Source organism: Mastomys coucha, unplaced genomic scaffold (genome assembly GCF_008632895.1).
Source record: "Mastomys coucha isolate ucsf_1 unplaced genomic scaffold, UCSF_Mcou_1 pScaffold15, whole genome shotgun sequence".
Taxonomy (NCBI): Eukaryota; Metazoa; Chordata; class Mammalia; order Rodentia; family Muridae; genus Mastomys; species Mastomys coucha.
In genome coordinates, this window is record NW_022196897.1 from 4,015,093 (window position 1) to 4,028,833 (window position 13,741).

The 13,741-nt window shown below is 36.8% G+C and overlaps 1 protein-coding gene across 1 annotated transcript in view; it reads left to right on the forward strand.

Annotated features, from left to right (window-relative positions):
* Positions 1 to 13,741, forward strand: part of Malrd1 (MAM and LDL receptor class A domain containing 1) — a 694,431-nt gene that overhangs the window by 537,386 nt on the left and 143,304 nt on the right. The window contains exon 32 of the mRNA XM_031373295.1: positions 4,442 to 4,643. Within this exon, the coding sequence (XP_031229155.1) occupies positions 4,442 to 4,643 (202 nt within the window). The remainder of the gene's footprint in view (positions 1 to 4,441; positions 4,644 to 13,741) is intronic.

Genomic DNA, 13,741 nt, shown 5'->3' on the forward strand with positions numbered 1-13,741 from the left:
GGGGGGGGGGGGGGGGGCGGCAGCCAGCGCCATCTTTGAGGTGTGGCGGTTCGCGGCTCTCCACAGTGGGGTAGCTCATGGAATGGGGACTGTGAAGGGGGACAAAATTGGAAATGTAAGTAAATAAAATAATTAAAAAAGAGAAAAAAGAAAACAAGAAATCTTCTGCTCTTAGTCTATCAATGGTTCTGCTTTTCAAACTATATTTAGTTTTTCTCATGAGTTGTCATTGTGCACTTGTAACTAATCCGATGTCAGTTTTGAATAATTCTGTATAGTTTTCTTGGTAATCCAAGTACTTTAGAATAGAAGACTCTGAACTTTCCCTACCTTTCCTTTGTAACAATCATTGACTTCTCACATCCTAAGCTAAAGCACCAGAGAAGAGACTTAGTATCAAATTAGCTGAACGAATAGCTTAAGAGGCACAACAAAAAACAATTCAAGTTTTAAAATTTGTTCTTTTGTCATACTCTTTCCATAGATTTGATATTTTGGCCTGTACTATTTCACCTGTGTCTGAAAATAAAATCCTCCTAAAGGTATTTGCAAGTTATGTCTACAAAGGTTTTTCCTAATATTTTACCAAATTAAAAAAAAAAAAAGCTTTATTGGGTGGGAGAGATGGCTCAGAAAGGGCTGGAGAGATGGCTCAGAAGTTAAAAGCACTGTCTTCTCTTCCAGAGGTCCTGAGTTCAATTCCCAGCAACGTGGTGGCTCACAACCACCTGTAAGGGGTCTGTTGCCCTCTCCTGGCTAGCAGGCATACATGCAGGCAGAACACTGTACATAATAAATTTTTTTAAGAAAGAAAATTTTTATTATGCTGATGAGTAATTTGTCTTGATAAAGAATTTTAAGTAGGATTTTTTTCTTCTAGAATTTGGAAATACTTCATATTCTATGTTACAGCACATCTTGACTTGCATAGTCTCTGAAAAACAGAGCCCGTGCTCTCTTCTGCTTCTTCATCTGTAAACGAAGGATAGTTTCCCAATAAGGCTTCTACACACTCTTTCTCTTTGTCTCTTTCCTTGCATCTCTGAGTGCAAATGTCTACGTATGATAAACACCTACACTGTTCTTTATTTCACTGGATGTTCTCAGGGAATCTGGCATCTTTTATTTGCTCTCATTCATTAGAGAAGATCTTATAGTCAGTCTACAGACCTCAGGTGGCCTGCTCTACTATTATTATTTTCAGGAGCAGGTATTGTTCCCCTTCATGTTTTGAGCTATTTATTGACTTACTTCATGTTCCTCAGTTCTTCTTTCTACTGTGTTTTATTTATCAAATCCATTAAGGACATAATTCATCCTTGTTATAGTATTTATTTGTGTCAGTCTCTTTTTGTCCTTATTGGAGTTTTCATCTAATATAATCCATCTATTCTTAATGGCTGATGCTGCTAAAATTCCTGAGCTTTGTTCCATGTCTTCAAACTATACTGTGGTGTGCCCTGTGTTACTGTGTCCAAATGTACTGTTGCTGTTGACAGCTTCTTATGCACAGTTCGATGTGACTGGCATATAGCCCTTTAGTATAAGGTTTTTATGACCAGAGAATATTCTGTTTAATACTTACTGTGGGTGGTTACATGTTATCTTTGAGTTTCCAGAGAAATTTCTTAAATAGGGCCTTTGTTCAGGCATAGCCTCCTGCAATTATACAAAAACCTCATATGTTTGAGGTTGTGGTTAACAGGGTTTTCTATAAATCTCTAGGTTTGAATTCAGTTTCTTTCTCTTATTATTTGATACATACTGGCGCACATGCCCATGTGTGTGTGTGTGTGTGTGTGTGTGTGTGTGTGTGTGTGTGGTATAAGCACATTTCTTCTACTTCATAGTATGTTAATCAAAGGACAACTTTTGGGAATCAGATATTCCTTACAATGTGCATCCCACAAAGGATGAAAGTCAGGCTTTCAAAGTAAGTGGTTTTGCCATTAACCCATCTACTAGTCTCAAAATTCAGGTTCTTTAAACTAAAGTTTAATGTTTGAAAGAGACTGGGTCCTCAGATGCATCATTCAGGGCTGTTTCTCGGGCACTCAGGTTGTATTTTTGCTTCAGTTCTGTTCCCATATTTTGTTTTTTTTTCTTTTGTTTTTGTTTTTTGTTTTTATAAAAATGTTGTCTTTATTTATGGTATATGAAGATATGAATAATTATTTCAACTTTATATTTATTTATTTTATCTTTATTAAATGTTTTCTTTATTTATATGTCATACAATATCTTCTTTCCCAGTTTCCCCTCCAAAAAAATAAATAAAACAAAACAAAAACAAAAACAAATCCATGTTCCCGCCCCCCACCCCCTGCTCACTACCCTACCCTCTCCTGCCTACTGGTCCTGACATTCCCCTACACTGGGGCATAGAACCTTCACAGGGCCAAAGGCCTCTCCTCCCATTGGTGACTGGCTTGGCCATGCTCTGATATATATATATATATATATATATATATATATATATATGCTGGAGCCATTAGTCCCACCATGTGTACTCTTTGGTTGGTGGTTTAGTCCCTGGGAGCTATGAGGGTACTAGGTAGTTCCTATTGTTCGTCTTAAGGGGCTGTGCAAGCCCTTCAGCTCCTTGTGTCTTTTCTCTAGCTCCTTCATTGGGGATCCTGTACTCAGTCCAATGGATGGCTGTGAACCTCTACTTCTGTATTAGTTGGGTACTGTCAATAGGACAAAATGGCAATCAATAAATTGGGAAAAGATCTTTACCAATCCTGTATCTGATAGAGGGCTAATATCCAATATATACAAAGAAGTCAAGAAGGTAGACTTCAGAGAACCAAATAACCCTATTAAAAATGGGGTACAGAGCTAAACAAAGAATTCTCAACTGATAAATACCAAATGGCTGAGAAGCACCTAAAGAAATATTCAACATCCTTAGTTATCAAGGAATGAAAATCAAAATAACCCTGAGATTCCACCTCACACCAGTCAGAATGGCTAGGATAAAAAACTCAGGTGACAGCAGATGCTGGCGAGGTTGTGGAGAAAGAGGAATACTCATTGTTGGTGGGATTGCAAGCTGGTACAACCACTCTGGCAATCAGTTTGGCGGTTCCTCCAGAAATTGGACATAGTACACCAGAGGACCCAGTTATACCACTCCTGGGCATATACCCAGAAGATGCTCCAACATGAAATAAGGACACATGCTCCACCATGTTCATAGCAGCCTAATTTATAATAGCCAGAAACTGGAAACAATCCAGATGTCCCTCAACAGAGGAATGAATACAGAAAATGTGGTACAGCTACACAGTGGAGTCCCATAAATTGTTATCCATTCTCTCTCCCTCCTTCCTGGTTTTCTTTGTGTCTCCCAGAACCCAGGATCTGGGAAGAATTGCTCATTTTTCTTTGTGAAGTGTGGGATAGTGATTCCCAAGCCCCTTGTGTGTTATACCCAACATGATGCTTGGCGGCTTTATCCATTTTAAATTGTTTGAGCTCTATTTCTGCAACTGCAGAGTTCAGATGGCAATTAGCAGTCCTACCTTATATCCATATACCAGTTGAGGCTCAGGAAACATAAATTATTCACATCATTAAAATTAACAAAATTATTAAACTTTCATTAATATTGACAGCATCACTATTAGTTTTATATTTTATTAACTTAGGTTAACCTCTATTTACCTCTTATTTCCAATAGAAATAGATGTTTGCTATCTATGCTGTTTTGTTTGTGTTATATAAGATTTGAGCATCTTATTCTTAATTTAAACTATGTTAAGTGATGCACTTCTATGGATTAAGCTGAATCTCAGTTCTCTACTTTGACCTGTCCATAGTGATTAAAGCACAAAACCACTGAGGGCTGCTGGGGGCTAAGACAAGCCACACTGTCTTCTCACTCATGCATTTCCTACTCTTTTAATGAGCTAAATATTTGATGAATAGGCAGAGGTTTTGATATCCTCAGGTGGCCACTCAGGGAATCCAAGTCAGTGAAGACATTTGCTTTCAACACTGCAGGAATATAAAGCCTCTAGAAGATGCAGCAGAGGAGGCCAGAAAAAGCTAAACAGCTTGCCTCTGCCTTTACCTATGCATCCTGGATGTATGATTGTTGTTAAAGCAGCCCACTGCTCTGCAATATAAACATACGTACTCATACTTGTACTGCCTTTTCATAGATGTCATTATAATTTCTTTATGTAAATAAGTACTGTGAAGATGATCTGTCAAAACCTTGATGTTAACATTATAATGAAAATGCTTTACACATGGCAGTCTTTTTGCTTTAACCTTTAATGTTCGATATTGATATGATTAATCTGGAGAGATTTTTCTATTGTTACATATTTTATATATATTACTCTGATCTTCAAATCAATCTTGAAGACCTTCATAAATACCTCTAACACACGCAACCATAAACAATCATTTTCTATGGTTACAATTTTAGGTGTATCTCATCGAAGAATCAGGATTAAACATCCTGATGTGGTCCATGATCCAAAACAAAAACATTGGATGGACCTATGCACATGTACCTCTTTCTAGCAACAGTCCCTTCAAGGTGGCCTTCGAGGCTGACTTGGGTGGAAAGGACGACATCTTTATTGCTCTTGATGACATCACTTTCACCCCGGAGTGTGCATCTGGAGGTAAGTGATTCCTTTAGAAGCTAGAAATAAATGAGTTTTATATCAAAATATATAGTAATTAGGAGATGCAGAGGTCTGAATTGCATTTATTTCTGAATCAAGTCCTATTCCTAAGTGATGAGTATTATGTCTGCATATATTAAGTGGTAGTTTCTCTGCTCATGAACTTTACCATGAACTTTGCTGGATTTTAGATGGCAAATTAACACTGCACTAAAGGCTAAGGAAATATGTTTCCACTGATAGAGCTTTGCTGCATACCTTTCTATTCCATCTTTAACCAAACTGCCTAAAACCATGGCACCTGTCATCCTCCCAACTCTCCTCTCTACCTGTGTTGTGTGGGTCTTTTCCTTGGCCTGGTTGCATCCTTTTTTCTGTTTGTCCCACACAATATAGGATAGTCTCTGTATTTCAACAAGAAAACACAAACCCAGTCAGGAGCCACTTTAACCAATACCTGACTATCTTCAATTTAGGATGTCTCCAGTTAAGTGGGGCTATTTGTCCTCTTATAAATCTTCAATTCTTATTAGACAGGAGTCATGGTATTTTACAACATGATCTTTGGCAGGGATGATACCTGTGTGGTTAAAAGCTTGCTGCACAAGCATGAAGACTGGCGGGCTGGATGGACTCATTCAAACTCCAGGGGTCATAGTAGTGTCCCTGCGATTCTAGTCTAGGAAGCAGAGGCAGGGCATGCCAGATCAAAACTGGCTAGCTAAACTAGACAAATTGGTGATGTCAAGGTTTGAGCTCTGTCATTGAGGAAGCAGGAGTTCTACCTCACTGATTAAGATAGAAAAACAATACAGTATGAGTTTTGACATCAACCTCGGGTCTTTAAATTCACAGGTACACATGGGACGCCCCCCTCCACCTCCTCACAGACATACAAATATGCACACATATACATACATTCAAATCTCATATGCATGATAATACACAATAAAAATATCATGATCTTAACCTTTGAGCTAACTCCTGAGCAATTATACCTTTCCAGTTAAAAAATATATGTAAAGCATTAACTCTCTTAATCATAATCACTTTCATCAACATTGTTAAATTATTTTGGTTACATTTTATTAGTAGATATATTTGCAATTTTTAACTTTATAAAGAAAGGGGTTTTCTCTACCTTACAGTTCTGGAAGTTCAAAGTTTGGACAGCTATAGCACAGACTTTAACTGATAGCAATGGCAGGGGTACATATTAGAGAAACTGATCATATCTCCAGCCAAGAGACAGAGAGGAACAGACAGTTTTGTTCCTATTCATGATAATCTTCCAAGAATTGCCAAGCAGTCACAAAAGAAACTGCCTAATCCCTTCTGATAGCAACATTCTCAGCGATTAAACAATTTTCCCTTACATTCCACTCTTGAAAGTTTCAATACAGTCCCCGATACTTCAATTTTGATTATAAACTTTATCACACAGATGCCTTGGATACTCACAAATCATCTCAAAATTACCCAGTTCAACTAGTTGTAGCCTTTGTGGATTGATTACCTTTGTTAATTTACATACACTGAGGCTTAACTCCCCTCATAAAATATTTTACAATGCATGAGCATTTTTTAAATTATTATTTTTTAATCCTTTTTTACAGTCCAGTCATTGTTTCTCTCCAGTTCCACCCTCTGACTGTTCTTCATCCCCTACCTCCTCCCCATTATCCTAGAGGATGTCCTCACTCTCACTCTGCCGAAATTCCCCACTCCATGGGACTTCAAATCTCTCCAGGCTTAGGTACATCTTCTCGCACTTAGGTCAATTCAGGCAGTCCTCTGCTGTCTATGTGTCAGGGGTCTCATATCAGCTAGTATATACTGTATGGTTGGTGGCTCAGTATCTGAGAGATCTCATGGTCCATGTTAGTTGAGACTGCTGGTCTTCCCATGGGGCCACCCTCCTCCTCAGCTTCTTCCAGCTTGTCCCCAATTCAACCACAGGGATCCCCTGGCTTCTCTCTATTGGTTGGGTGTGAGTATTTGTATCTAACTCTTTCAACTGCTTGTTAAGCCAATTTGCAATTTTTTAACAATAGAATACACATTACTGTTTAGTTCCATGGTCTGTCACAATGGTTATATCTTTTTTCAAAATTAGATATATAACATTGTGATTGTCAGAAAATGCTCCTGGGCATGCAGATTAGAACTGCAGAAAGTGTTTGCCTACTACATTAGCTAGGCACTTTAGGGACCTGGGCACATATGGGCCCCTGTTCCCAGGGCCTGCTTCTCTACAGCAGTCTTTAAGTTAGTCTTTGTATGTCTGGCTTTTTGCATTTTACAAATGTTCTTGTAACATTTGTGTAAGAAACAGAACTGTTCTATAACAAACTCTTTCAATTTTCTTATTTTCATTTCCAAATGTGAACTCTTTTTTTCTTATCATTCTTTTTCTAAAGATCTCTTGTCATTCAAGAGTAAATATATAGCCCTGATTATTTCCTTTCTCAATATTGTAACATCAACATGTTCTCTGGCAATCTTGCACATGCACATGTGTATGTGTCTATGTGTGAGTGTGTGTGTGTGTGTGTGTGTTTATGTGTTTATAAAGAGCTAAGAATGACTGGAGGATGTATGAGTATATTATGTGTTTGTGAATATGTGTGTGTGTGTATACATACATATGTACATGAATGTGTTCATGTATGTGTGTGTGTGTTACACTGATTTTGGTATCATCAGGAATTGAAGGAGCTTATATAATTCATATCTTGATCTTAATGAAGAAACTAGGAGATTCTGCCTGTAAACTTCTATTATTCAGGAATAACAGAAAATATTATTTAAAAGTTCCCTAAATGAAAGTATTTATTGGAATGCTGTATGAACACCCTGATTGATTCTGATGGACTGAATATTCTTTATAAATATATTATGGGATTCACAAAAACATCTAATACTGGTGTCATGAAGCTTTGGATGTCTTTTCTATCACCTATGGATTACTGTGTCCCTCTCCAATCCCATTCACATACCCAATTCCATCGCATTGTGGCATAGGGATTCATTGTTGATTTTGTTTGATGGCTTAGAAAGTAAGAAAATAAGCTGGCAATTCTGAAGGACCAGTTGTCAAATCCCTCTGTGCTTTGTGAGAGAATCTTTAGAATCAACTGGTAAACCTGAAACAGCTTCATTTGAAGAGCTGTGGAGAAGACATGGACAAAATAAATGACATTTGAAATAAACATAAAGGTAATATATATTGTAATACTAGTATTATAGGTTAAAGGCTTTAAAGTAATGTTGTTCATTTAGTGCTGTTACAAATATCCTTTCCTATGATTTTAGTACTATTATGAAAATTTTAGGGTGACTTATCTATTGCAAACAAAATTGTAGAAGAAAATATTCATAATATGTTGGTGGATATGAAGGACATAACCAATAAAGACACAAGAAATGGAGGCTGTTTTGCTTTTAATAATTATAGAAAATGACAAAGAAAATATGAAACCATATTAATAAGCTGCAGATACTATCTGTGGTGGTGTCTGAAAGAGCACACAAAATAATATATGACTCTGAGAAAAAGAAGTATGAGTAATACTTCTGTTTGCTGTTTTTCTGTAGTGTTTAATATCTACTTGAATAATGTTATTTCTAGTTGTGGAAAAATGTATATAAAAAGAAGGTATATGTTGAAAGATCATGGCTTTATTTATTTTTATTACTATTAGAGTGTGTGTGTGTGTGTGTGTGTGTGTTGCTAAGGATTATACCCAGGACATTGTACATAGTAGCCAAGGGTATTTGTTTGTTTTATTTTTAAATCTCTGATCTCTATTGCAGGCTTTAAATCATTATTTTAATCTTTCCCTAAATGAAATTATTTATTGGAATTAATACAAGAGGCTGCAGCATAAATGGGGTTACTTTCATCACTTTGAATCATGCTTTCTAGTTGTTAGTTCAAACAATAATGACCCAGCTTTCTGAAACTTTAAGAAATAGGAAGTTTGATTCTTCCCCAGCTCTTTTCTCTCCAGGGAAGTGTTAGATATATTAAGCCTTGTGGATGATCCATGATTTTATTTTCAGTCATTTGGTTCTTTTGTCAGTGTGTGGCAGAAATACTTAGGGCAAGGGAGAATAGGTCCTCTTGAGTGAGTCAGTCTTGATCAGTAGCGTTCCTCCAGTTGTGTTAAAATTTCCAGAAAGGAGCCAACAAACTCAGACTGAACTTTTAGTCTTTCAAGAAGAGAAGAGGAATTTTAAATACCCAAGAAATGTTTGATAAAACAAATCAGCAGCAGCTGGTATTGAATAAATAAAAACGTTCTTCCTACCAGGGCTGGTGGTGCATGCCTGTCGCATTTAAGCATCAACAGACAACCGAAAGTAACAAAGAGGAAAACAAGACAGAGGGAGAGAGCAAAAGAAGTAAGGGAAGAGAGGCAGAAAAGGCAAGAAGTGATAAGTGTCTATCAGTTCTCCTGAGTGCAGGGCGACTGTTTTTGAAACATTTAAAAAGTGACAATTTTTAATAAATTTCCTTCTAAATTAATATTTATTGACTAGAGATCCTGCAAGTAGAACATAGGCTCCCACTGAAATATAGTAATAAAATGCAAATATCCTCATAATACAATGAATGTTTGCTATGTGAAGTGGAAGTTAGAAATTTCCATACTTTCTTCTAGTATTGATTAAATACTCAGCACTCCACATGTTGTAAAACATATATTTAACTTTTCTGAAGTCTAGACTGCTTGCTCAGTCCATTGTCTCTTAGTTGGCACCGTCTGGACAAAAGGCAGATAAGATGTGATATTAACTTGGATAATTTTCTACTGATATATAACAAACCCTCCAGGTTCTGAGACAACCAAAGAATACCTTCATTTTCTAGAATATGTTTTCTTTATATGAGTTTCCGACAGTGGAAAGTGGTTTCTGGTTTTCTTTTCCCTCCTTTAAAAAAAAGAAGGATCTGAGATTTTTCTCAGAGATGAAGAGACATTTTAGAAGGTTGGGAGGACACAGATGTTTCCAGAACTGTAGGGGAAGTTGTGTGGTATTAAACAGTGGGTTATCACATGCTATGAACTATGGGTAATCTCAGGCCACTTATGGTACAGGTGTATACATTTTTGTCAGGAGTCTGATGAGCAGGCAGACAACAGGGCACACCAGTGTAGGTTGAACCACAAGTTTTCCCACGGGAGTTCACTGCTCTGCTGTGCTGAAGAATGTCTTCCCACAAGCCCTGGTTAACCTTGATTGTCAATATGACACAGCCCAGGGTATTCTAAGATTTAATTGAATAGTATCATGGCATATACCTGTAGTCAGAACACGTGAAGACAAAGGCAAGAAGATTGTAACTTCAAGGCTGGCTAGGGCTCCATTGTGAAACCCTGTCAAAAACAAAATCAACAAAAATCCATAGATTTTTATTTTCCAATAATTACAGAGGCCAGACATTTGAGTTCAAGGCTTTCTTAAAGGTAAGCTCCCTTTGCAGATCCCCTTGAAAGAATTGTGTAGATCCACAGCATGTCGATAAAGGACAGTCTTGATTATTAATTGATGCTCCACAGCACAGCCTAGGCTGTAGAAGAAACCCAGCAGAGTATAAGCCAGTGAAGCAACATGTAGTGTTTCTCCATGGGTCCTGCCTCAGGTTCCTGCCTTGAGTTCCAGTTCTGACTTCTCTCAATGATGAGTTGTGCCTGGAAGTAAGTTAAATAAATCCTTCCAACCCAGTTAGTTTTAGGTAGGTTTTGTTTTTGGTTTTGTGTGAATTGTTTGTTTGTTTGTTTTTCATTACAGCAAACACAGACTAAAACTGCAGTACTTCAATTCCATGTCCTTCTCAGAACCTCAGATTGCAACCTCATTTAGAAATGAGAGTTTTGCCGATATAATTAAAATGAACCTTTTGGGTGAACCATGTAGCCCATGTCCTTATAAGAAATGTCCCAGAAATAGACACACAGTTCCATTTGCTGCAATAAGCAGAGCTTGAAAATAATCTGTCACCTATAAATTACCTGGATACTTAGCAAAACAAGTATCTAAGAGGAAGGAATAGACCAGCTTATTCTATGGAGTCTTCAAAGGGACTCTACCTCTAACAAGCCTTGAACTCTCAAATGTCTGGTCTCTATAACTATTGTAAAATAAAGATTTATGGATTTTTGTTGATTTTGTTTTTGACATGGTTTTACAATGGAGCCTTAGATGGCGTAGAACTCAAGATCTTTCTTCTCAAGCCTCTCAAGTGTTCTGATTATCGATATGTGCCATCGTACTACACAATATTTGTTATTTAAGCCATGAAAACTATGATACTTTGGTATACTACATCAGGAACACAGGACAACTAGCTTCCATTGAGGCACATGTTAAAATCAGGTAGTAGGTTCAAATCTTCAGTGCACCAATTACTGCCCATTTGGCTTGATTTTTCTCTTCCACAGATAGAACACCGTCAGGATTTAAGACTCTGTCCTTCCTGAACATTTGCATTAACTATTTCAATTGGCAAATGAAATATGATATTTTTAAGCCTGGGAATAACTTTCATGTGACTCTACATATCTATTCATCCACTGATTGACATCTCCATTAGAATATGCTATCTGATGTCCTATCTACTAAGTAAGTACTATAGACATCAAGCTTTGCCAACGGCTTCCAAAAGCTTAGAAAGCTCTGTTGGGTGACGAACTAACTTTATTCTTCACCCAGCTTGTTTTTGTTTGTTTTTTTTTTCTTTTTTTTTTTTTGGAAAGAAATTAGACCTTCAGATCTCTGATAGATTCCAAAGAAAATAAATTTTAGCCAAGGGTATCTCTTTTATTTTGACTTGTTAAATATAAATGGTCAGTAACTAGCAAGGTATCAACAAGATAAGAGAATTAGGAGGAATTCAGGATGAGAGCAAGCTAAGAACTCTTGTGGGGTGTTGATTTGTTTGCTTGGTTTGGTTTTAGTTTTATATTGTCACTGCTGAAATATCACTTTCTTCCCCATCCCTGAATGGAGGCCACATTCTTGTTTCCTACCTGTGGTCTAGATCATTTCAAGATCAACGAATAATTCCAGCACAATTGTAATACCAAAATTGAAGTTATTTAAAGGCAAAGATCAGCTAGATTCATTCAGTTTATTATTATTATTATTATTATTATTATTATTATTATTATTATTGTTATTATTCAGCAAGAAGTAAATAAATATGCTGTATAAATAAACAAGTATGATGAATGAGAAGAGAAATGAAAAATGCCAGCAGCACCTGAACTTACATGTAACCTCCCTCCATACCTCCCAGAACACTTCTTTTGGCTCTGTTCTCACTACCTTTTTTAGGAAGAACAAGGAAAGAATGTGTAAAATGTCCCATTCTATGTCTGGGTCTACTTAGTGATAGAACTAGACAACAACATTCAAAATTTTATAACCTGAATCTAACTTACAATTGTGGCTCTCAATACTTGTAATTTGGGGTAAATCATGACATATCCTTAGTCTATGCTTTAGAATTTGATAAATTAAACAAGTAGTAAGTAACTTGCAACTCTGTCATTCTATGCATATAAAAAAGAATAGGGATACAGAAGGCCACAGAGAATGGCATCAGAAGATGGGGTTCAGAGAAGATGGGTAAATGAAATGCAATTGCAATTTAATAAAGGAAATTTCTCATTAGCTGAATATTTGTAATTTTTGTCTGTCATTTATTCAATCAATATTTTGTAGAATCTACTACTTTCTACCCTGCATGTAAGGTGGATGACAGGTATTACTATAATAATATCTCTCAAGGATTGTGATAAAACATCAGCTCAAAATGTATAAAATTGGTCCCAAAATTCATAATTTTCACACTCTCATGTAAGGCATGAAGAAAGGGACATGTAGCCGGTGCCATGGCGATGGAAGCAGGAGCGGTGTTGTCACCTAGAGGTGACATGTTTTGTCACTGGGTCTGAGAGATGACTGTAAAGATGCTTCTAGCTGTCAAGGGACGCACCTGGTGCCAACAAAAGCAGCCACGTCTATAAATTAATATAATGTACAGTAGAAGAAAAATACTGAAATATTCTCAGCAGTGCTAAATTATTTTCTTACCCTTTAACACAAAACTTATTATATCTCTGTGTCCATGTAAAAATGATTCCTTCAAAGAAGAATTCTTGTTTTTTCAAGTGCTGCCCCATATGCTCTCATCTCCATAACCTTAGCCTTGTTGAATGCCTGGCTAAGAACCCCATGCCCTTTATCTCCTCTTGTGAAAATCTTTCCTTGATATCAAGGGCAAAGCCAAATCTTGCTTCTTCAATAAGTATTCTTAATCTTCTCCGCAGGAAGCTGCACTCCACTGTAGAATGTCTATCTTTAAGTTTGCAGTTCTCTTTTGTGTTACTGTGCAGTTTAAGACATTCATAGTTTGTTGTTTGACATGTTAGTTTTGCTGTTTTTAAATATCCCCCATTGTTACTACCCCATTTTTTTCAATATAACAATAACAAGTGAACTTTGCTTTAAGATTGATTGAGAACCATACAAAGTTCAAGTCAGTAGAGAGAATGTGTATATAGTAGCAATTTTAGATAAAATTATTTAAAGCCATTTGAATGCATGGCTTAATTTTATAAGTTGTGACTTATAAATTGGCCTTGTTTTAAAGTGAATGATGACGAATGCAGAAGATGCTCAAACAAAAGGCTTCTCCATGGCTCCTAACTCACTTACATTGGATTATGGCAGATTATTAGACTTTAAATCTATTATGAGAGGGGGGAGTGATACATTCCTGCTGTCTGTTAGAAGATGACATTTTCTGTTTACTTTTCAGATGGAGTCCTTAGGTTTGAAGATAAGAAAACAAAAACTAGAAACTTTCATTAGAAGTGAGAGTGATACAGGTTCAAGGGGCCACACCTCCATCCTTTGCTCAACTCCCTTTGGGAAAGCCTCCCGCCCTGGAAGGATTATGTGTTCTTGCTTTCTTGCTGAGCATTAGGCAAGAAATGAATTCAGTCAAATAAGGGGAAGAAATCCAAATGACATGGGAAAGCCAACCCCCGTGTAGCTGTAATATATCACCTGAATGTGAG